The following is a 15,639-nucleotide window of genomic DNA, read 5'->3' as shown; positions in this document are numbered from 1 at the left end:
AGCTTCTCCTCTGGGCTTCCCTCCGTGCGGCCAGCTAGCTACCCCTGCGTCTCCTTCTCCGGGTCCCTCTTCCTGATTGGCCCGGGAGGAGATATAGTGTGTAATATTCATTCGCCAGTGTCACACAACTGGGTGGGCTTGGGGCGCAGTGCTCTGCGCCCTGAGCCCACCCTATTTTGAAGCCTATTAGAGCCTCTGGCTCTAATCACGCGCTTCAAACCTCACCCCCTCCATTGGAATCCATGCATCTGGCACCCTGCATGAAGATTAGGGGCCAGACGCATGGATGGGGGGAGGCTTCACCCATGTGCCCCTTATGGATGGGCCACCACTGTTTATAATGTAATAATGGTTAGAGAGCTGCATGAATTGCCTAGAGCAGTGGTCATCAACCCTGGCCTCAGGGCTCACTAACAGGCCAGGTTTTATGTATTACCTTGAGGAGATGCAGACTAGAATACTGCAATCACTGAGCAGCACATGATATTACCTGTCATGTATTTCAGTTATCTTGCAAACCTGGCCTGTTAGTGGGCCCTGGAGACAGGGTTGATGGTCACTGGCCTAGAGTTTAGCTTCAAAAGCAGGCTGTTGTAATACAAAAAACACCTACTTAAATAGACTATGCAAGGCCACCTTGCCCATGCAGGGCAGGGTAACAGACTCTGGATAGTACATTCCCAACCCCTATTGTAACCTACCATACCTGTGCTCCTTGGCAGCTCCCCGCCCCCTTTGCAGCAAGCGCTATGATTGGCTGTTTTGGCGACTCAGGGAAGTGGTGACATTACTTCCCCAGTCATGTTACCGTGATCAGGGCTGGTATGTGGCTGCAAGGACCTGGCACCATCACAGGGTGCAGATCACATGATCCTCCATACCCAGAAGGGGCAGGAAGTGGTGAGGGAATGCAGACAAAGTGAGTATACAAGGGGGCTGGGGGACGCCCTTTTTAGAGACACCATTACTTAAAAAAATGTATAATTACAGCTAAAAAAAAAATCTTGTTCTGGATGGCACAGGGTAGAATTGACACCCCTGCCAGATTTTTATTACTTGTCCCTTTTAGGGACTCTTTTTTCTCCTGGTTGCCTGTCATGACTAATATTGGAGAGGGAAGTGGGATATCCAACAGGGATACAGAGATAAAAAAAGGCACGAAACAACGTGGTTTTTCAGCTCTTTAGCGCCACCCTTTGGATACCTTTTGCTAATGTTTTTTTTGGTGAGCATTGCTTCTGAGCATGTGCGTTTGTACTTTAGACTTTTGTCCCGCAGACGATCGGAAAATCCAACAACGCACAATTGTTGGTGGAAAATTTTCAACAGCTTGTCATCACACGATTCCCATCGGAAAATCTGATCGTGTGTACAAGGCTTTAGGGATGCAAGAGGAAGCAAGTGGAAATCTCCCAAAGTAAAGGCAATTCCCCTCTTAGCTGACCCGGAAACAGGGCCGATCCACCCTATAGGCTCACTATGCAAGCCGCTTAGGGCCCCGCAAAGCTGCAGAGGGCCCCCCAAATTACTAGAGGCCCCGCCTGGTGAGAAGTCACCCCTCACACCACCTCTCAACTCGCTGGCTGCATGGGAGAAGAGGCAAGAATTCAGCACCCCCCCACACTTTTCACTTTAATGTAAGATGTAATTTCCGACAGCAGAACACCCCCTCCCTCCGCTTCTCAACTTAAATCTTTAATGCGACATGTCACTGTCGGCAGCGCCCCCTTCTCAACTTTAATGTGACATGCAATTTTGCTTAGGGCCCCAGGGAGGTCACTCCCCGGAAACAAGTGTTCCCATTAGAATATTTCCCCTTACCTCTTGTTCTGGGGCCACCTTTAAAATGTTGGATTTACCCTCACTTTCTGTTTCTGTGACAATGGTCACCAGTATAGTTAGAGGGGTGAATCTCTCCAGTGGGCACACATAAAACAATAAAAATTGTACAGATGGTCTAATGATCCATGGGTGTTCAACCTGTGGCCTTCCAGCTGTTACTGAACTACACATCCCATCATGCCTCTGCCTTTGGCTTGCAATTCCTCATGGGACTTGTAGTCCTGCAACAGCTGAAGGGCCACAGGTTGAGTATCCATGGATTGGAACCTATCCCGACATTATTAAAATTAAAAAAAAAAGTTTTTGTGAATTGGAATTACGCAAACTAAAAAATTATCCTTACATATATTATAAGAAGTAAAACATATTTATAATTTAATCTATATCTATAATTAAAAAGTAATGAAAACACAGGATCGGAACCCTCCAGTCATTTTTTAAATAATTAAATGACATCGTCCTCTTTACATCTTTGTACACCATACAATGCTGCTAGTGACAAATTGAATTGCACTACAAAGAGATCTATTCTTCCCAGCTATTGCACTTGGTATAATTCCCGAATTTGCATTCCACGGTGGAAGCGTGAGAACTTGTCAGGAGAGGAAACAGATGAGGCATCACTCCCGTCTCTCTCCCTCTCTCAGGATCTCACTGTAAGGCTCTGTGCTGGGAAACTCTTTTGTCTGGTGGAACGGCCATGGGGTTGGGTCAGAGTCCTGTAAACTATTGAAGGACACACAAGTGGCCCTCTATTGTGCTTCATTCTGAAAAAGCTATAAACTGAACGTATGAGGGTCATGCACTCTTAGAAATGAGATTTCTGCATTCGTCTTTTAGGTTCAACTGTTTTGCAGACTTGGAAAAACAACTTGTGACTGTTACATGTGCTCTGAGCAATATCGAAAAGGAGGATGTTTTCAGCTTTCAAATAATTACATCATGGCAATTAAAAGTGAAAAAAATCTGGAGAAGAGGGTGGAGTAGAGCACAAAAAGTCGTCCAGTTCTTAAAAAAAGAGATTACATAATGAATGCCACATATAGCTATAAGTAGATTCCAATGCAGATGCACGACGCATTTATGCCTCATTCACATCAGTAGCGTTGGGCATGCTTGCTGTTTGGGCAATTTGCCTTATGTCTTATGGCTACAGTTCACATCAAAGCACTGCATTGGTGTGCACTAAAAAAAAATGTTTAATACACTGCAGTGTGCGTTCACACTGCATACCAGAGCACAGGGGCTGACTGACCATTCGTGCACTCGGGCACTGCCCGAGGGCCCCATGCCACTAGGGGGCCCCATCAGGGTTGCCAGGCTCAGTAAAACCATGGACAGTATGTACAAATCTGTGTTTTTTTACATCTCTCCCTGAAATGTCCAATACCGACATGCTTTTGATGTGAAAATCCTGAGATTTTATCTGCCCCGCCTCTGCACTGCCTCCTGGCATGGTGGCCATCTGTAAGCCTGGGGGCCCCATAATCTTCTATTGCCCAGGGGCCCCATGAGTTGTCAGTCCGCCCCTAACAGAGCACAAGCATTATGCACACAATAGCATGTGCCATGTGGTATAAAAGGTGCAACCCCCTTTTCAAGATTCTTTTGGGCTAACTTTTTATTGACAGGTGTGGGCGTGGTCTCGGCTATTTGTGATAGAGATGGGGTAGTGATATATTACTTTTGTCTCATAATTAAGTGCCAGTTCACACCATAGAAACGCAGTCCGGATACGTTACAGATGCTTGTCTGCATGCACGTTTTTGATGCTTTTTAGTGCTTTTTTATATGTTTTTGGTGCGTTTTTGATATATTTCAGTGATTTCCCCCCCCCCCTTTTTTCTTAACCTTACTTAAGGACAAGTGTGTTGCAGTGCGTTTTTGGTGCATTTAAGTGCATTCCGGTGCATTTTTTATGCGTTTTACAGAGTTCCAATACAGTCCAGTGCAGAAAAAATTCAGTATGTTCTACTTTTTTTTCCTGGAATGCACATAACCTACTTTCCATGCATTTTTGATGCAGAAAAAAAACCACACTGGACTGCATGTGGTGTGAACTAACCCTTAATAGAAATGCAGTCAGGATGTGTTCCAGATGCCTTTATTTCTGCATGTGTGTTTTTGATGCATTCCAGTGCATTTTTGATGCGCTCCAGTGCATTTTTTCCCCCTCTTTTTTCTTAAACTTAAGTAAGGACATGTGTGTTCCAGTGCGATTTTGGTGTGTTTTGGTGCATTCCAGTGCCTTTTTTATGCTTTTTACAGCGTTCCAGTATAGTCCAGTGCAGGAAAAATGTAGCATATTCTACTTTCTGGAACTGCAACCCACTGGAACCGCAAGCAGTGGTGTGAACTATGCCAGTGTTTCTCAACTCCAGTCCTAGGGTTGCCACCTCATCCCTTTAAAACAGAACACATATTAATTACACAGGTTCTGTGGCTAATTAAGGTGGTAATTAGACTCATTTGGTGCCTTACCTGCATTAAATTAGCCTCAGAACCTGTGTAATTCATATGTGTTCTGTTTTAAAGGGATGAGGTGGCAACCCTATCCAGTCCTCAAGGCGCCCCAACAGGTCATGTTTTCAGGCTTTCCATTATTTTTCACAGGTGATTTGATCAGTTTCACTGCCTTAGTAATTACCACAGCCATTTCATCTGAGGGAAAACCTGAAAACATGACCTGTTGGGGCGCCTTGAGGACTGGAGTTGAGAAACCCTGAACTATGGCATTAAAAACCATATAATCTACTTTCCAGGCCAGTTCACACCACATGCAGTCCAGTGCAGTTTTGTTCGGCATCAATGTAGGTTATATGGATTCCAATAGCATAGTTCACACCAGAGCAGTCAGTTCCAGGGCTTTTTAGTTCCAGAAAAAAGAAGTAGAACATGCTGCATTTTTCCTGCACTGGAACGCAGTAAAACACATCAACAACGCACTGGACCCTAGTATATTTGGGGGGGGGGGGGGACAAGAAAAATATTAAAAAAAAAAACCTGTAATGCATCCGGAAACGCATCAAAAACGCGAATGCAGAAATTCATCCGGAACGGATCTGGAGTGCATTTTTGTGGTGTGAACCAGCCCTAAATCTGCAATAAAATCTGTATTTGTTGCCTGTTGTATACATGAGGCCCTACATTACAACACTGGAACTCCAGCCAAAATGCATTTTGTAGTTTTGGATAGAGTGTGTAAAGGTAATAAATGTTGTCAGATATTTTAACCTCTTGCCACCCACGTAACGCACATGTGTGGAGGCAAAGCGGGTGGGCTTTGAAAACCCGCACCCCTTACGTTCTGTGCCAAGAGCTCACTCGCTGCACGCTCCCAGCACAGTGACCAAGCAAAGACAGCTCTCGCTCCGTACTAATGATCAGGAGCCGGTGACTTGTCGTTATGGTTCCCCTATCCAGATGGTTCCTGTAAGGACTGCGCAGGCGCAATCCTTGCCGACGGAAATCACCGAACCTCGGCCGGCATCCAGGCTCATTCCTTAAAGCGGGAGTTCACCCGAAATTTTTTTTTAACCTTAGATTAATGCTCATTTTGTCAAGGGGAATCGGGTAGTTTTTTTAAAATCTAAGCAGACTTACCGTTTTAGAGAGCGATCTTCTCCGCCGCTTCCGGGTATGGTCTTCGGGACTGGGCGTTCCTATTTGATTGACAGTCTTCCGACGGTCGCATACATCGCGTCACGAGTAGCCGAAAGAAGCCGAACGTCGGTGCTGCTCTATACGGCGCCTGCGCACCGACGTTCGGCCACTTTCGGAAAATCGTGATGCGATGTATGTGACCGTCGGAAGACTGTCAATCAAATAGGAACGCCCAGTCCCGCAGCCCATACCCGGAAGCAGCGGAGAAGATCGCTCTCTAAAACGGTAAGTACGGCTTCGATTTTTAAAAAACTAGCCGATTCCCCTAGACAAAATGAGCATCAATCTAATGTTAAAAATTAACTTTTCGGGTGAACCTCCACTTTAACATCCCCGTGGATTGGAGGATGTTAAAAAATAAGTCAGGAGGCCGAGCGAGCGGAGCAAGCCGTCTGAGCGAAGCGAGGACTTGAGGCCGACTGGCCACTTTCCTCAAATTCCACGTCGCCCTGGATGCCGGCCGAGGTTCAGAGATTTCCGTCGGCAAGGATTGCGCCTGCGCAGTCCTTACAGGAACCATCTGGAAAGCCGGAACCATATTGGCAGATCACCGGCAGGACCAGCTGGCTACCCATCATGTGACAGCCATACACAGTGTACACATAATTGGCTTGTCCCCCCCCCCCCCCCCCAGGCGTACAGACCCTGGTAAAGGGTCATCTGGGCGGGGCAGGAAGGGGTAATTGCTGTCCCTGTCCCCTGCTTTATAGATTTTCCTTCACTTCTTGGGGGGTCACTGGGGCAGGAAATGGGGGGAAAATTCTCCAGGAGGGACAAAGAGAAAAACCTGACAGTGTTGTTGTGCCAATCATTTAGGTTGCCCCCTAATGTGTAACTAATTATAGGGCAGCTCTGAGTGCCAAGCTTTACACCGATTTGGCTAATGTTCATTCTTGTTCCAGATCAGCATCTGAAAAAGCTGAAACTAGCATCTTTCTCTCATTTCATTGTGTCGCCTACAAGCGGTTTCTGAGTAGAAGATGTGAAGCGGATCACATGGACAGGAAAAGACGGGTGTCGAGCAGCATTTCCGGATAGTACATTACATTTCCTAAACCACAAACCTGTCTGAATGACTGCAGGTTGCTTTCAGCCTCTTCCTTCTGAATCATTTCATCTTGAAGCCTGAAATCAGCAAAAACACATCTGTTAGTTCTCCCCGTAGCCCTGAGCTGAGCACATAAAAAACAGAGGCATTAGCAAGAGATAATGAGCCCATCTGGGGAAGAGAGCTCCGGACTGTTAACCATAACTACCAACCATAGTCCAGATTTCAATTTCACACACTGTGCTGGAGGAGTGAAAGGGTGAACTGGGTTGTTTTGGAGAAGGACAGCCTTTACTGCAGGGGTGTGAAAATATAAGGCAGTTTAGAGCTCCCCCTAGAGGAGAGAGTCTGCACTGTGCAATGACAATCATCGGTCGCTAACCATTGGTCTGTGGACCACTGATGGTCCACGAGAAAAGTCTGGTGGTCTCCAGAGGTTCTGCCATAAATCCTCCCAATGTTGTTTCTCAATCTGATCTCAATCAGTCAATACTGTCATTATGAATTGATGCTCAATGCCTCCTCTGTAGTTTTGGCTCCTGTGAACTCAGAGGGAGGCGTCGGGAGTAATGCAGAGAGCAGGAGGGGACTTCGATTGGAAGTGCTGATCAAACAGACTGTGGATTGGAGCAGGGAGCTCGAGCACATGCCTGGATGAGGCGAGATCCAATGGCGTGTCTGTGTAAGGCAGCAGTGTGATGCAGAGTGCGGGGGGGTACCTTTTTTTAAAGTCGCTGCGACATGAGTCGCGGCAGTTTAAACGGTTCCATTGTCAACAATGTGGTGCAACTTTCCATCCGATTTGGAACTGTCAAATCGCACCAATGTGGATGGGGGCTTATTGTCAAAGCTTAAGTGAACAAGCTGAAGTTAGAAGCCGATTGGTTACTATGCACAGCTGCACCAGATTCTGTGTGCTCCAGTTTTAGTAAATCTCCCTTAGACTCCTTTCACACTGGGGCCCACTGAGCGTTAGCGATAAAGCGCCATTTGTTTTGGCTTTACTGCTGTTTAACCACTTCCCATCCCGCCCATAGTCATATGACATCCGCAGGAGGGATCACCCATCCTGGGCGGGCGTCATATGACGTGCTGGGCTTTCTGGTCATCTAGGGGGCACGCGCACGCCGCTCGGGAGCCGGTGCACGTGCCCGGGGGCTGTAAATGTCTGCCTGGCACCCGGCGGACATAACCCATTTACACAGCAGGACAATGGATCTGTGTGTGTAAACACACAGATCCATGTCCTGTCCGGTGAGAGGAGACCAATGGTGTGTTCCCAGTACAGAGAAACACTGGGTTAAAAACGTCCGTGTTGCGGCGCTTCCGAAGCGCTTTTCAGGTGCTTTGGAAGCGGTGCCCATTCATTGCAATGGGGAGGGCGTTTTGGGCGCGCTGTATGCAACGCTCCCACACCGTCCAAAAGATGCGGCTTGCAGGACTTTTTCTAACGTCCTGCAAGCGTCCCCGGTGTGAAAGCACTCAGGCTTTCACATTCGGGCGGCATGGGAGGCAATTTTCAGGCGCTATTTCTTGCACTAAATGGAGTGCTATCTCCATTACGAACGCTACTTTTACTGAAGGTGCACTTCCGTCTCATACTTTATTCTGAGCATGCGCGGGTTTTTAAGCATACACACAAACGTGTTTCTCGTCGTAAACCAGCCCGACGAGGAAATTGAGACTCCCGACGAGAGAAAAGAGAGCATGTTCTCTTTTTTTCTCGTCGAGATCCACGGCAGTTTTCTCGACAAAAAACATACACAGGGCCGTTTTTTTTTCGGCAAAAAAGCTCTGCCAGCATTTTTCTTGATGGTTGTGACCGAGGAAAACGGTCGTGTGTACGAGGCTTAATAGTGACAATACCAGAAAGTCTGAATTACTGCAATACGCTGAATAACATATGACTTATATATTCTACATTGCAACATAAATATGTATGTAATGTTAATAAATACTTCCTAAATTTGTCAAAACAAAAATATTTTAAAATAAATGTTTGTCAATATCTATAATACATTTACAAAAGAGATGTTAAAAGAAAAAAGTGATGTATCCCTCTAAAAGACAAACAAATGAGAGAGGGTGTAATGAATTTGGTGGCACTCACTACCTCACCCCTGGCCTTTGTCCAGTCCTGACATAACATCAGTATGGATCACATCCTCAAGTTTTCCGTCTCCTAGCGCATGTGCGAAAGCCACATCGCCGTTTGAATGGGCTGCCACACCCATCCAGACACACAGAGAGATACCAGACAGTCCGGTAGCCAAAATCTTGCCGGTGGTTCGACCGGCACCTCTGGCTGCCCTCTCCGTCTCTACCCCAATCCCAGTCCTAATATTATCTTGCATGGCTGGACGTTTTCATCGTTTTTTTTTGCTGGACCAGCAATCTAAACACTGGTGGATAAGCTGTCCCTAGGTTCCCAGCCAAAAAAAAAATTAACCCTAATGATCTCCAGTAGACTGACCTACATAATAACTTTTGGCAAGGAATTTTCTCTTCTTTTTTTTAACCATAAAGGCGTAAAAAGTAAAGATTTGTTTTGTGGATTCACTTCTCTAAAGAAGATACACAAGTTTCAACATCACTATAGAATCCAAAACGTTTGCATAACAGGAAACAACGTATCGTTTTTAATTTTTTCGAAATATGCAGCTGGATAAATTTAAACTAACCAAGCTGCAAACTAGTAGAACTGGCATGGAGGACCTCGGGAGTGTTGCTGCAGATAACTCAAGGCTGATAAACACATTTAATGCACACCAGAGTGTTTGGCACCAGAACACAACTTTTTGGGACGGTAAATAAACATCGAGGGTTAGAAATTCAGTTTGTAAACGTTATTAAAAACTCTAAATATATCCATGGGTACCGTATCCCTCAATAGTAAGATGTGACTCTATGTGCAGAGGGCTTCATTACAGAACAAAGAATGTTTCTTTGTTCTCGGAATGTACAGAATCGAACCTCTTGTTGGCTATTGGTTACTAATTGGCTATTAGTTACTAGTTGGCTATTGCTATTGGTTGGCTACAACACTTCTTTCCTCCTAGGGTCATCACACACATTAGGAACTAACCATAAAATCAACTTTAGATTTACTAAAACGATGTAACCTAATCTAACCCATCTGTATCCAAGAAGAAGACCCCGTTTATGGGTCGAAACACGTCAGAAATTGTATACATACAGATGCATTTTGATATGTAATGCTGTGTAACAATTTTGTGTTTGTATTTTTTGTATATGTATTAATTTAACAATTTTCTCTGCTAGAGCTTATATTTTAACTGTTATGATCATAATATACATCCACATTTAATAAAGCCATTACTTTAACCTATATAAATTTTGGTTATTAAACTCTGCTGCTAAAAAACCCAATTGAAGGAACCTTCCCATATTACATTTAATTGATTGTTCCAGTCTGTCCTCCTATAACACAATGCATGGCAAGCTCTAGTCTAGAGGGCATTGAAGCTTAGGTGCGCTGACCAAAATTTAGCAGCACAGGGTAATTTGGCTATAATGTTAGGATTATTTTTTTAGTTTGGCACAGGATCTGAAAACTAGAAGTGTGCACAGGTTTGTACTTCTAGTTCTCTAATATATTAATAAACTGGTTAAAAGGGTCAATCCATCCAAATAGGGTAATTTCAGTTTTGGGTACACAGTTGCCTAGGAAATGTGGGACTTCAGGAAGGTGATCCTGACTCTGAGGAAACAGTAGAGGATGCCCCCCTTCTCTAAGGAACTCCCGATCTGGATTTTGGATCCCCCTCTGAGGAACCATTAGATGATCCCCAACTAAGGGAATCCCCAATCTGTAGGATATTCGGATAGTGTGTACGGGGCATAAGAAAACCAGTAGATGATTCCCCTATCTGAGGAACCCCTGATCTGGACTCTGGATCCCGCCTCTGAGAAAACAAGTAGATGACTCCCCTATCTGAGGAACCCCAGATCTGGCCCCCTTCGAAGAACCATTAGGATTCCAACTTCTATGGAACCCCTGATCTGGATGACCCCTCCTCTATGGAACCAGTATATGATTTTACCATCTGAGGAACCCAACCCCCCCTATGGAACCAGTTAATGAATCCCCCCTCTAAGGAACCAGTATATGATTCCACCCCCCCGGGGAAACCCACTTATCTGGGTTCTGGATCCAACCATAAAATAAAATGCAGCGCTTAAAATGAAAAATGTATATACCAAAAACACTACATGCACTAATCCAAAAAGAACATAGGGGGTTATTTACCAAAATGCAAATCCACTTAGCACTAGAAGTGCAATCTACAAGTGCAATGTGCAGTCCCTATAAATCTGAGGGGTAGATCTGAAATGAGGGGAAGCTCTGCTGATTTTATTATCCAATCATGTGCAAGCTAAAATGCTGTTTTTTATTTTTCTTGCATATCCCCCTCAGATCTACAGCGACTACACTTCCAAGTGCACTTTCAGTGCAATTTCAAGCGCACTTGTAGTGCAAAGTGTATTTGCCTTTGTAAATAGCCCCCATAGTGTCCATGAAAAGTTCAATTCAGTACCTCTAACAGAAAATGTCCACAAGAAAAATTGGTTCTGGATACCCACTAAGGAATTATTGATTCCCCTTTAAGGAACCAGTACATGATTCCCTTTGAGGGACTCCGATCCGGACTCGTGACCCCCCCCCCCCCCCAGGAACCCTGATTTAGACTCTGGACCCCACCCACCTCTGAGGAACCCCCACTCCTGTGATGAACCAGTACATGATTCCCTTTGACGGACTCTGATCTGGACTCTGCCCCCCCCCCTCCCCCACAGAAACCCTGATTTAGACTCTGTGCCCCACCCCTGAGGAACCCCCAATCTAGGAACCCCACACCCGTGATGAACAAGTACATGATTCCCTTTGACGGCCTCTGATCTGGACTCCCCCAAGAACCCTGATTTAGACTCTGGACCCCACCCCTGAGGAACCCCCAATCTATGACCCCCACACCCGTGATGAACCAGTAGATGATTTCCCTTTCTGAGCAACCAGTAGATGATTCAGTCCATCAGCCTCCACCCATAAATGAAACCCTGAATTAGGGTGGATTACCCCCTTTCATTTCAGAACCCCGAAACGTACCTTTCTCTGAGTCTCTGGAGGTCATCAGCCATGTTGTCCCTGTCCACTTCCACCCTGGCTTTCTCGTTGGTGAGGAGGTCCACCTGCCTGCGAAGCTCCCTCATCTCCTCTTCGTACAGATCGCCCACCCTGGAGGTTCCTTTGCCCTTCAGCTGATCCAGCTCAGCCAGTAAGATCTTGTTCTGCTGCTCCAGGAATCGGACCTTGTCTATGAAGCTGGCGAACCTGTCGTTGAGCTCCTGCATCTCAGCCTTCTCGTTGGTCCTGTTGGCTTTGAACTCCATGTTGATGGCATCTGCCAGGGTGAAGTCCACGGTGTCATGGAGCCGGGCTGGGGGGAGACTGCTCCTCAGCCTGACCGAGGAGGACTTGTAGATGGACGGGGAGGAGGAGGAGAAGACTGCCCTGCTGCTGGACAGACCGCCGCCGCCGCCGCTGCCACCGCCGGAGCGGAGGGCACTGCCCAGGGAGTACCTGTTGCCGGAGGTGACATAGCGGGTGCTGGAGGAGCTGGAGCTGGACCGGGGATTCCCCCCAAAGATCCTCTTGTAGGATGAAGACTTGATGGACATCTTGACAGCTAAACTATAGACGATCCCAGCAGGCAGAGCTAGAGCAGGAGAGAGAAGTGGCATCTAGGGTGGCTTATATACCCGGCGAGATAACGGGACTGAGCGATGCTCCAGGCGACCAATCCTGGCCCTGACAGCAGAGGACCAGAGCTAATTCACAGCCAATAGGAACGCGCAGGGCTGGCCGCACCCCTCCCCATCTAAATTGCTTTTTTGGCAGCAAAAAAAGAAAAGAGAAAAGTTTCTGCAGCTTCACTTTTCTGGTTAGTTTTGCACTCAGAAACTTCCATTGCTTACTTCTTACCCGAAAATCGAATGAGATATTCCATCTGCTCCTGGAGCCTCCTGTAGAGTCAGCTTATGACTTTCTGCTTTACTTATTATTTCTAAATACTGTATAACAGGGCTTTTTTCAGGGGGAACTTGGGGGAACTCAGTTCCACCACCTCTGGCTCAGACCCTTTGGTGCCTGCTCACCACAATCACTTGTAAACACAGAAGTCTGGTTTCTGTGTTTACAAGTGACAGCTCTGCACTCTGTATGTAACCTGCCCCCTGAACTCTGCACTCTGTATGGAATGCAATTCTGGTATTTAATGCCCCTTTAAGACCCTTCTACTGTTTGTGAAATATGAACGGGGTCGTGGTTGAGTTCCTGCACCTATTTTCTGAGAAAAAAAGCTCTGCTGTATAATATGATCAGTGGCGACACTAGGGTTGGTGTCACCCGGTGCGGTAAAACATGGTGTCACCCCCCCTCTGTCTAGGCTGCCCAGCACCAAGCAGGCAGCGCACGGGCACGGGGCGCACCCAAAACCAGCCCCTGTAAATGATAGTATAGGGCAGTATAGTGGCAGGTTAGGGTAGTATAGAGTGGTATAGTGGCAGGTTGGTGTAGTGGGGTGGTATAGGACAGGTTAAGGTGGTATAGGGCATGTTGGGGTGATATAGGGTAGTTTCGGGTGGTATAGGGCAAGTTAGGGTTGCATAGGGCAGGTTGGGGTGGTATAGGGCAAGTTAGGGTGGTACAGGGCAGGTTGGGGTGGTATAGTGCAAGTTAGGGTGGCATAGGGCAAGTTGGGATGGCATGGGAAAGGTTGGGGTGGTACAGGGCAAGTTATGGTGGCATTGGGCAGGTTGGGGTGGTATAGGGCAAGTTATGGTGGCATAGGGCAGATTGGGGTGGTACAGGGCAAGTTAGGGTGGCACAGGGCAAGTTGGGGTGTCATGGGAAAGTTTGGGGTGGTACAGGGCAGGCTGTGGTGTCACAGGGCAGGCTGGGGTGGTACCGGGCTGTTTGGGGGGGGGGGGGTACAGGGCAGGCTGGGGTGGTATAGGGCTGTTTGGGGTGGTACAGGGCAGGCTGGGGTGGTACAGGGCAGGCTGGGTGAAACAGGGCAGGCTGGGGTGGTACAGGGCAGGCTGGGGTGGCACAGAGCAGGCTGGGGTGGCACAGAGCAGGCTGGGATTGCACAGGGCAGGCTGGGCATGTCAGCTAAAAAATAAAAATAAAAAAATAAAACGGGATGGTGTCACCCCTCTAGCGGGTGTCACCCGGTGCGGACCGCACCCCCCGCACCACCTTAGCAACGCCTCTGAATATGATAGGATTGGCTCTTCAAAGCATATAAAGGGCACATGGTGGGTCATAGATCGATTTTAATTCAAACCGATTTCAATTCAAACCGATTTCACTGAAAGTCTTTTGATCTGCCTGGATGGGAAATCAGATTGCAGGAAAGAGGATCATTCGCTATGATCGAGCATCGACCGGTCGTACGATGTCGTGATCGTGTAAAGTGAATTGATCGTAAATAGGCAATGATGTCAAAATGAACAAGTGCGCTGCTATAGGTGAAAAAAAAAAGTGCAAATGAGTGTGTGGACTTGCTGCAACTACGCTGTAGGGGCCAGATCCACAAAGAAGTTATGTCGGCGTATCTATTGATACGCCGCGTAACTTCTAGGATGCGCCGGCGTATCTTTTTTCTGTATCCAGAAAGCAAGATATGCCGGATTCTTGCTTAGATACGACTGACGTAAGTCTCTTATGCCGTCGTATCTTAGTTGCATATTTACGCTGGCCGCTAGGTGGCGCTTCCGTAGATTTACGAGTAGAATATGCAAATTAGGTAGATACGCCGATTCACGAACGTACGTGCGCCTGGTGTATCTATATGCGTCGATTGCGTAAGGCGTCGGACCGGCGTAAAGTTACCTCTGCTATAGTGAGGCGTACGCAATGTTAAGTATGGACGTTTACGTCGTTTGCGTAAAACGTTCGCTAATAGGGCTTTGCGTAAGTTACGTTCACGGCGAAAGCATTGACTATTTGCGACGTGATTTTGCGCATGCGCACTGGGCCACTCTACAGCGGCAGCCTACAGGGAAGAAGGGGAGGTGAGAATAGAAAAACATAGGGACTGGGGGGGGGGAGTAAGAACATGGGTGTAAAAAATTAGTGAAGTGCTAACGTAGGCTTTGTGTGCGGGGGGGGGGGTGTGCTTGGGGGTCCCCATTTTGCTTGGGGCCCCCAAATTCCTTCAAACAGCCCTGACTGTTGACCACTGACAGCACCTTCGAAATTATGGCCCCACAGAGGTTGGATTGGTGACGAGGATGCAGATATTGGGGGACATTTTCCACTTTTAGCCCTCGTTCACACTGAAGGCGGGTTTGAAACTAAGTTGAGCGTGCGCAGTTTCAAACCTGCATTCCAGTGCGAGTTCAGGGGGCGATATGAAAGACATCTGTGATCTCTATTGAAATCGCCCCCGAAAGTAGCCAAAAGTAGTGCAGGAACTACTTTTGGAAATCGGTGCGGCGCTGAAAAAGTCAGTGTAGCACCGATTGGGACAGTGCCGTTGCCGGCAATACGCTGCGATTTGGCATGTTAAATCGCGCCAATATGAGCGGAGGGCTCACACATGAATGATGCTGCAATTTGAGATCAATGCTTTGCAGGGAACTCATGTATACTGAACCATGCAGCTGGGCACATCCATTGTGTCTCATTCTAAGACGAAAGTGATGAGGTCACCTTCCCCGTCCCAGTGTGTATTACCATGACAATGATATACAGACAAGAATTTCCTCTATGAGATGAATAAGCGCGCCCCCACCCCTAGTGACATCCACTGTGACTCTGTGTCATGCTGCAAACTTTCTAGAGTTCATCTTTTTTCTGTATTTGGGTAACTTCTATGACTTTAGAAGGCTTCGCTGTAAATTGTGTATGGGATGGATGTGAGAATCCAAGCAATATCCTGTTCTGAAGCTCTAGACAAAGGATCCACAGGGAGACCGCTAGACTCAGTGTGTGTGTGGGGGGGGGGGGGGGGGCGGTTGGGAGGTGCGGCAGGGACCAGCCAGCTAGTTTAGACCAT

The 15,639-nt window shown here is 47.0% G+C and overlaps 1 protein-coding gene across 1 annotated transcript in view; it reads right to left on the bottom strand.

Moving 5' to 3' along the window:
- The window catches only part of VIM (vimentin), a 28,723-nt gene extending 16,416 nt beyond the window's left edge, over nucleotides 1-12,307 (bottom strand). Inside the window, exons 1-2 of the mRNA XM_040352466.1 lie at nucleotides 11,682-12,307; nucleotides 6,570-6,630 (exon numbers count right to left, since the gene is read on the bottom strand). Coding sequence (XP_040208400.1) covers nucleotides 6,570-6,630; nucleotides 11,682-12,253 — 633 coding nt within the window. The 5' untranslated portion in view covers nucleotides 12,254-12,307. The remainder of the gene's footprint in view (nucleotides 1-6,569; nucleotides 6,631-11,681) is intronic.
- Nucleotides 12,308-15,639: the final 3,332 nt, after the last annotated feature.

This window comes from Rana temporaria, chromosome 5 (genome assembly GCF_905171775.1).
Source record: "Rana temporaria chromosome 5, aRanTem1.1, whole genome shotgun sequence".
In the NCBI taxonomy this organism is placed as follows: domain Eukaryota; kingdom Metazoa; phylum Chordata; class Amphibia; order Anura; family Ranidae; genus Rana; species Rana temporaria.
Note: the sequence above shows the minus strand (reverse complement) of the source record. Positions and strands in the feature narration are given on the sequence as shown.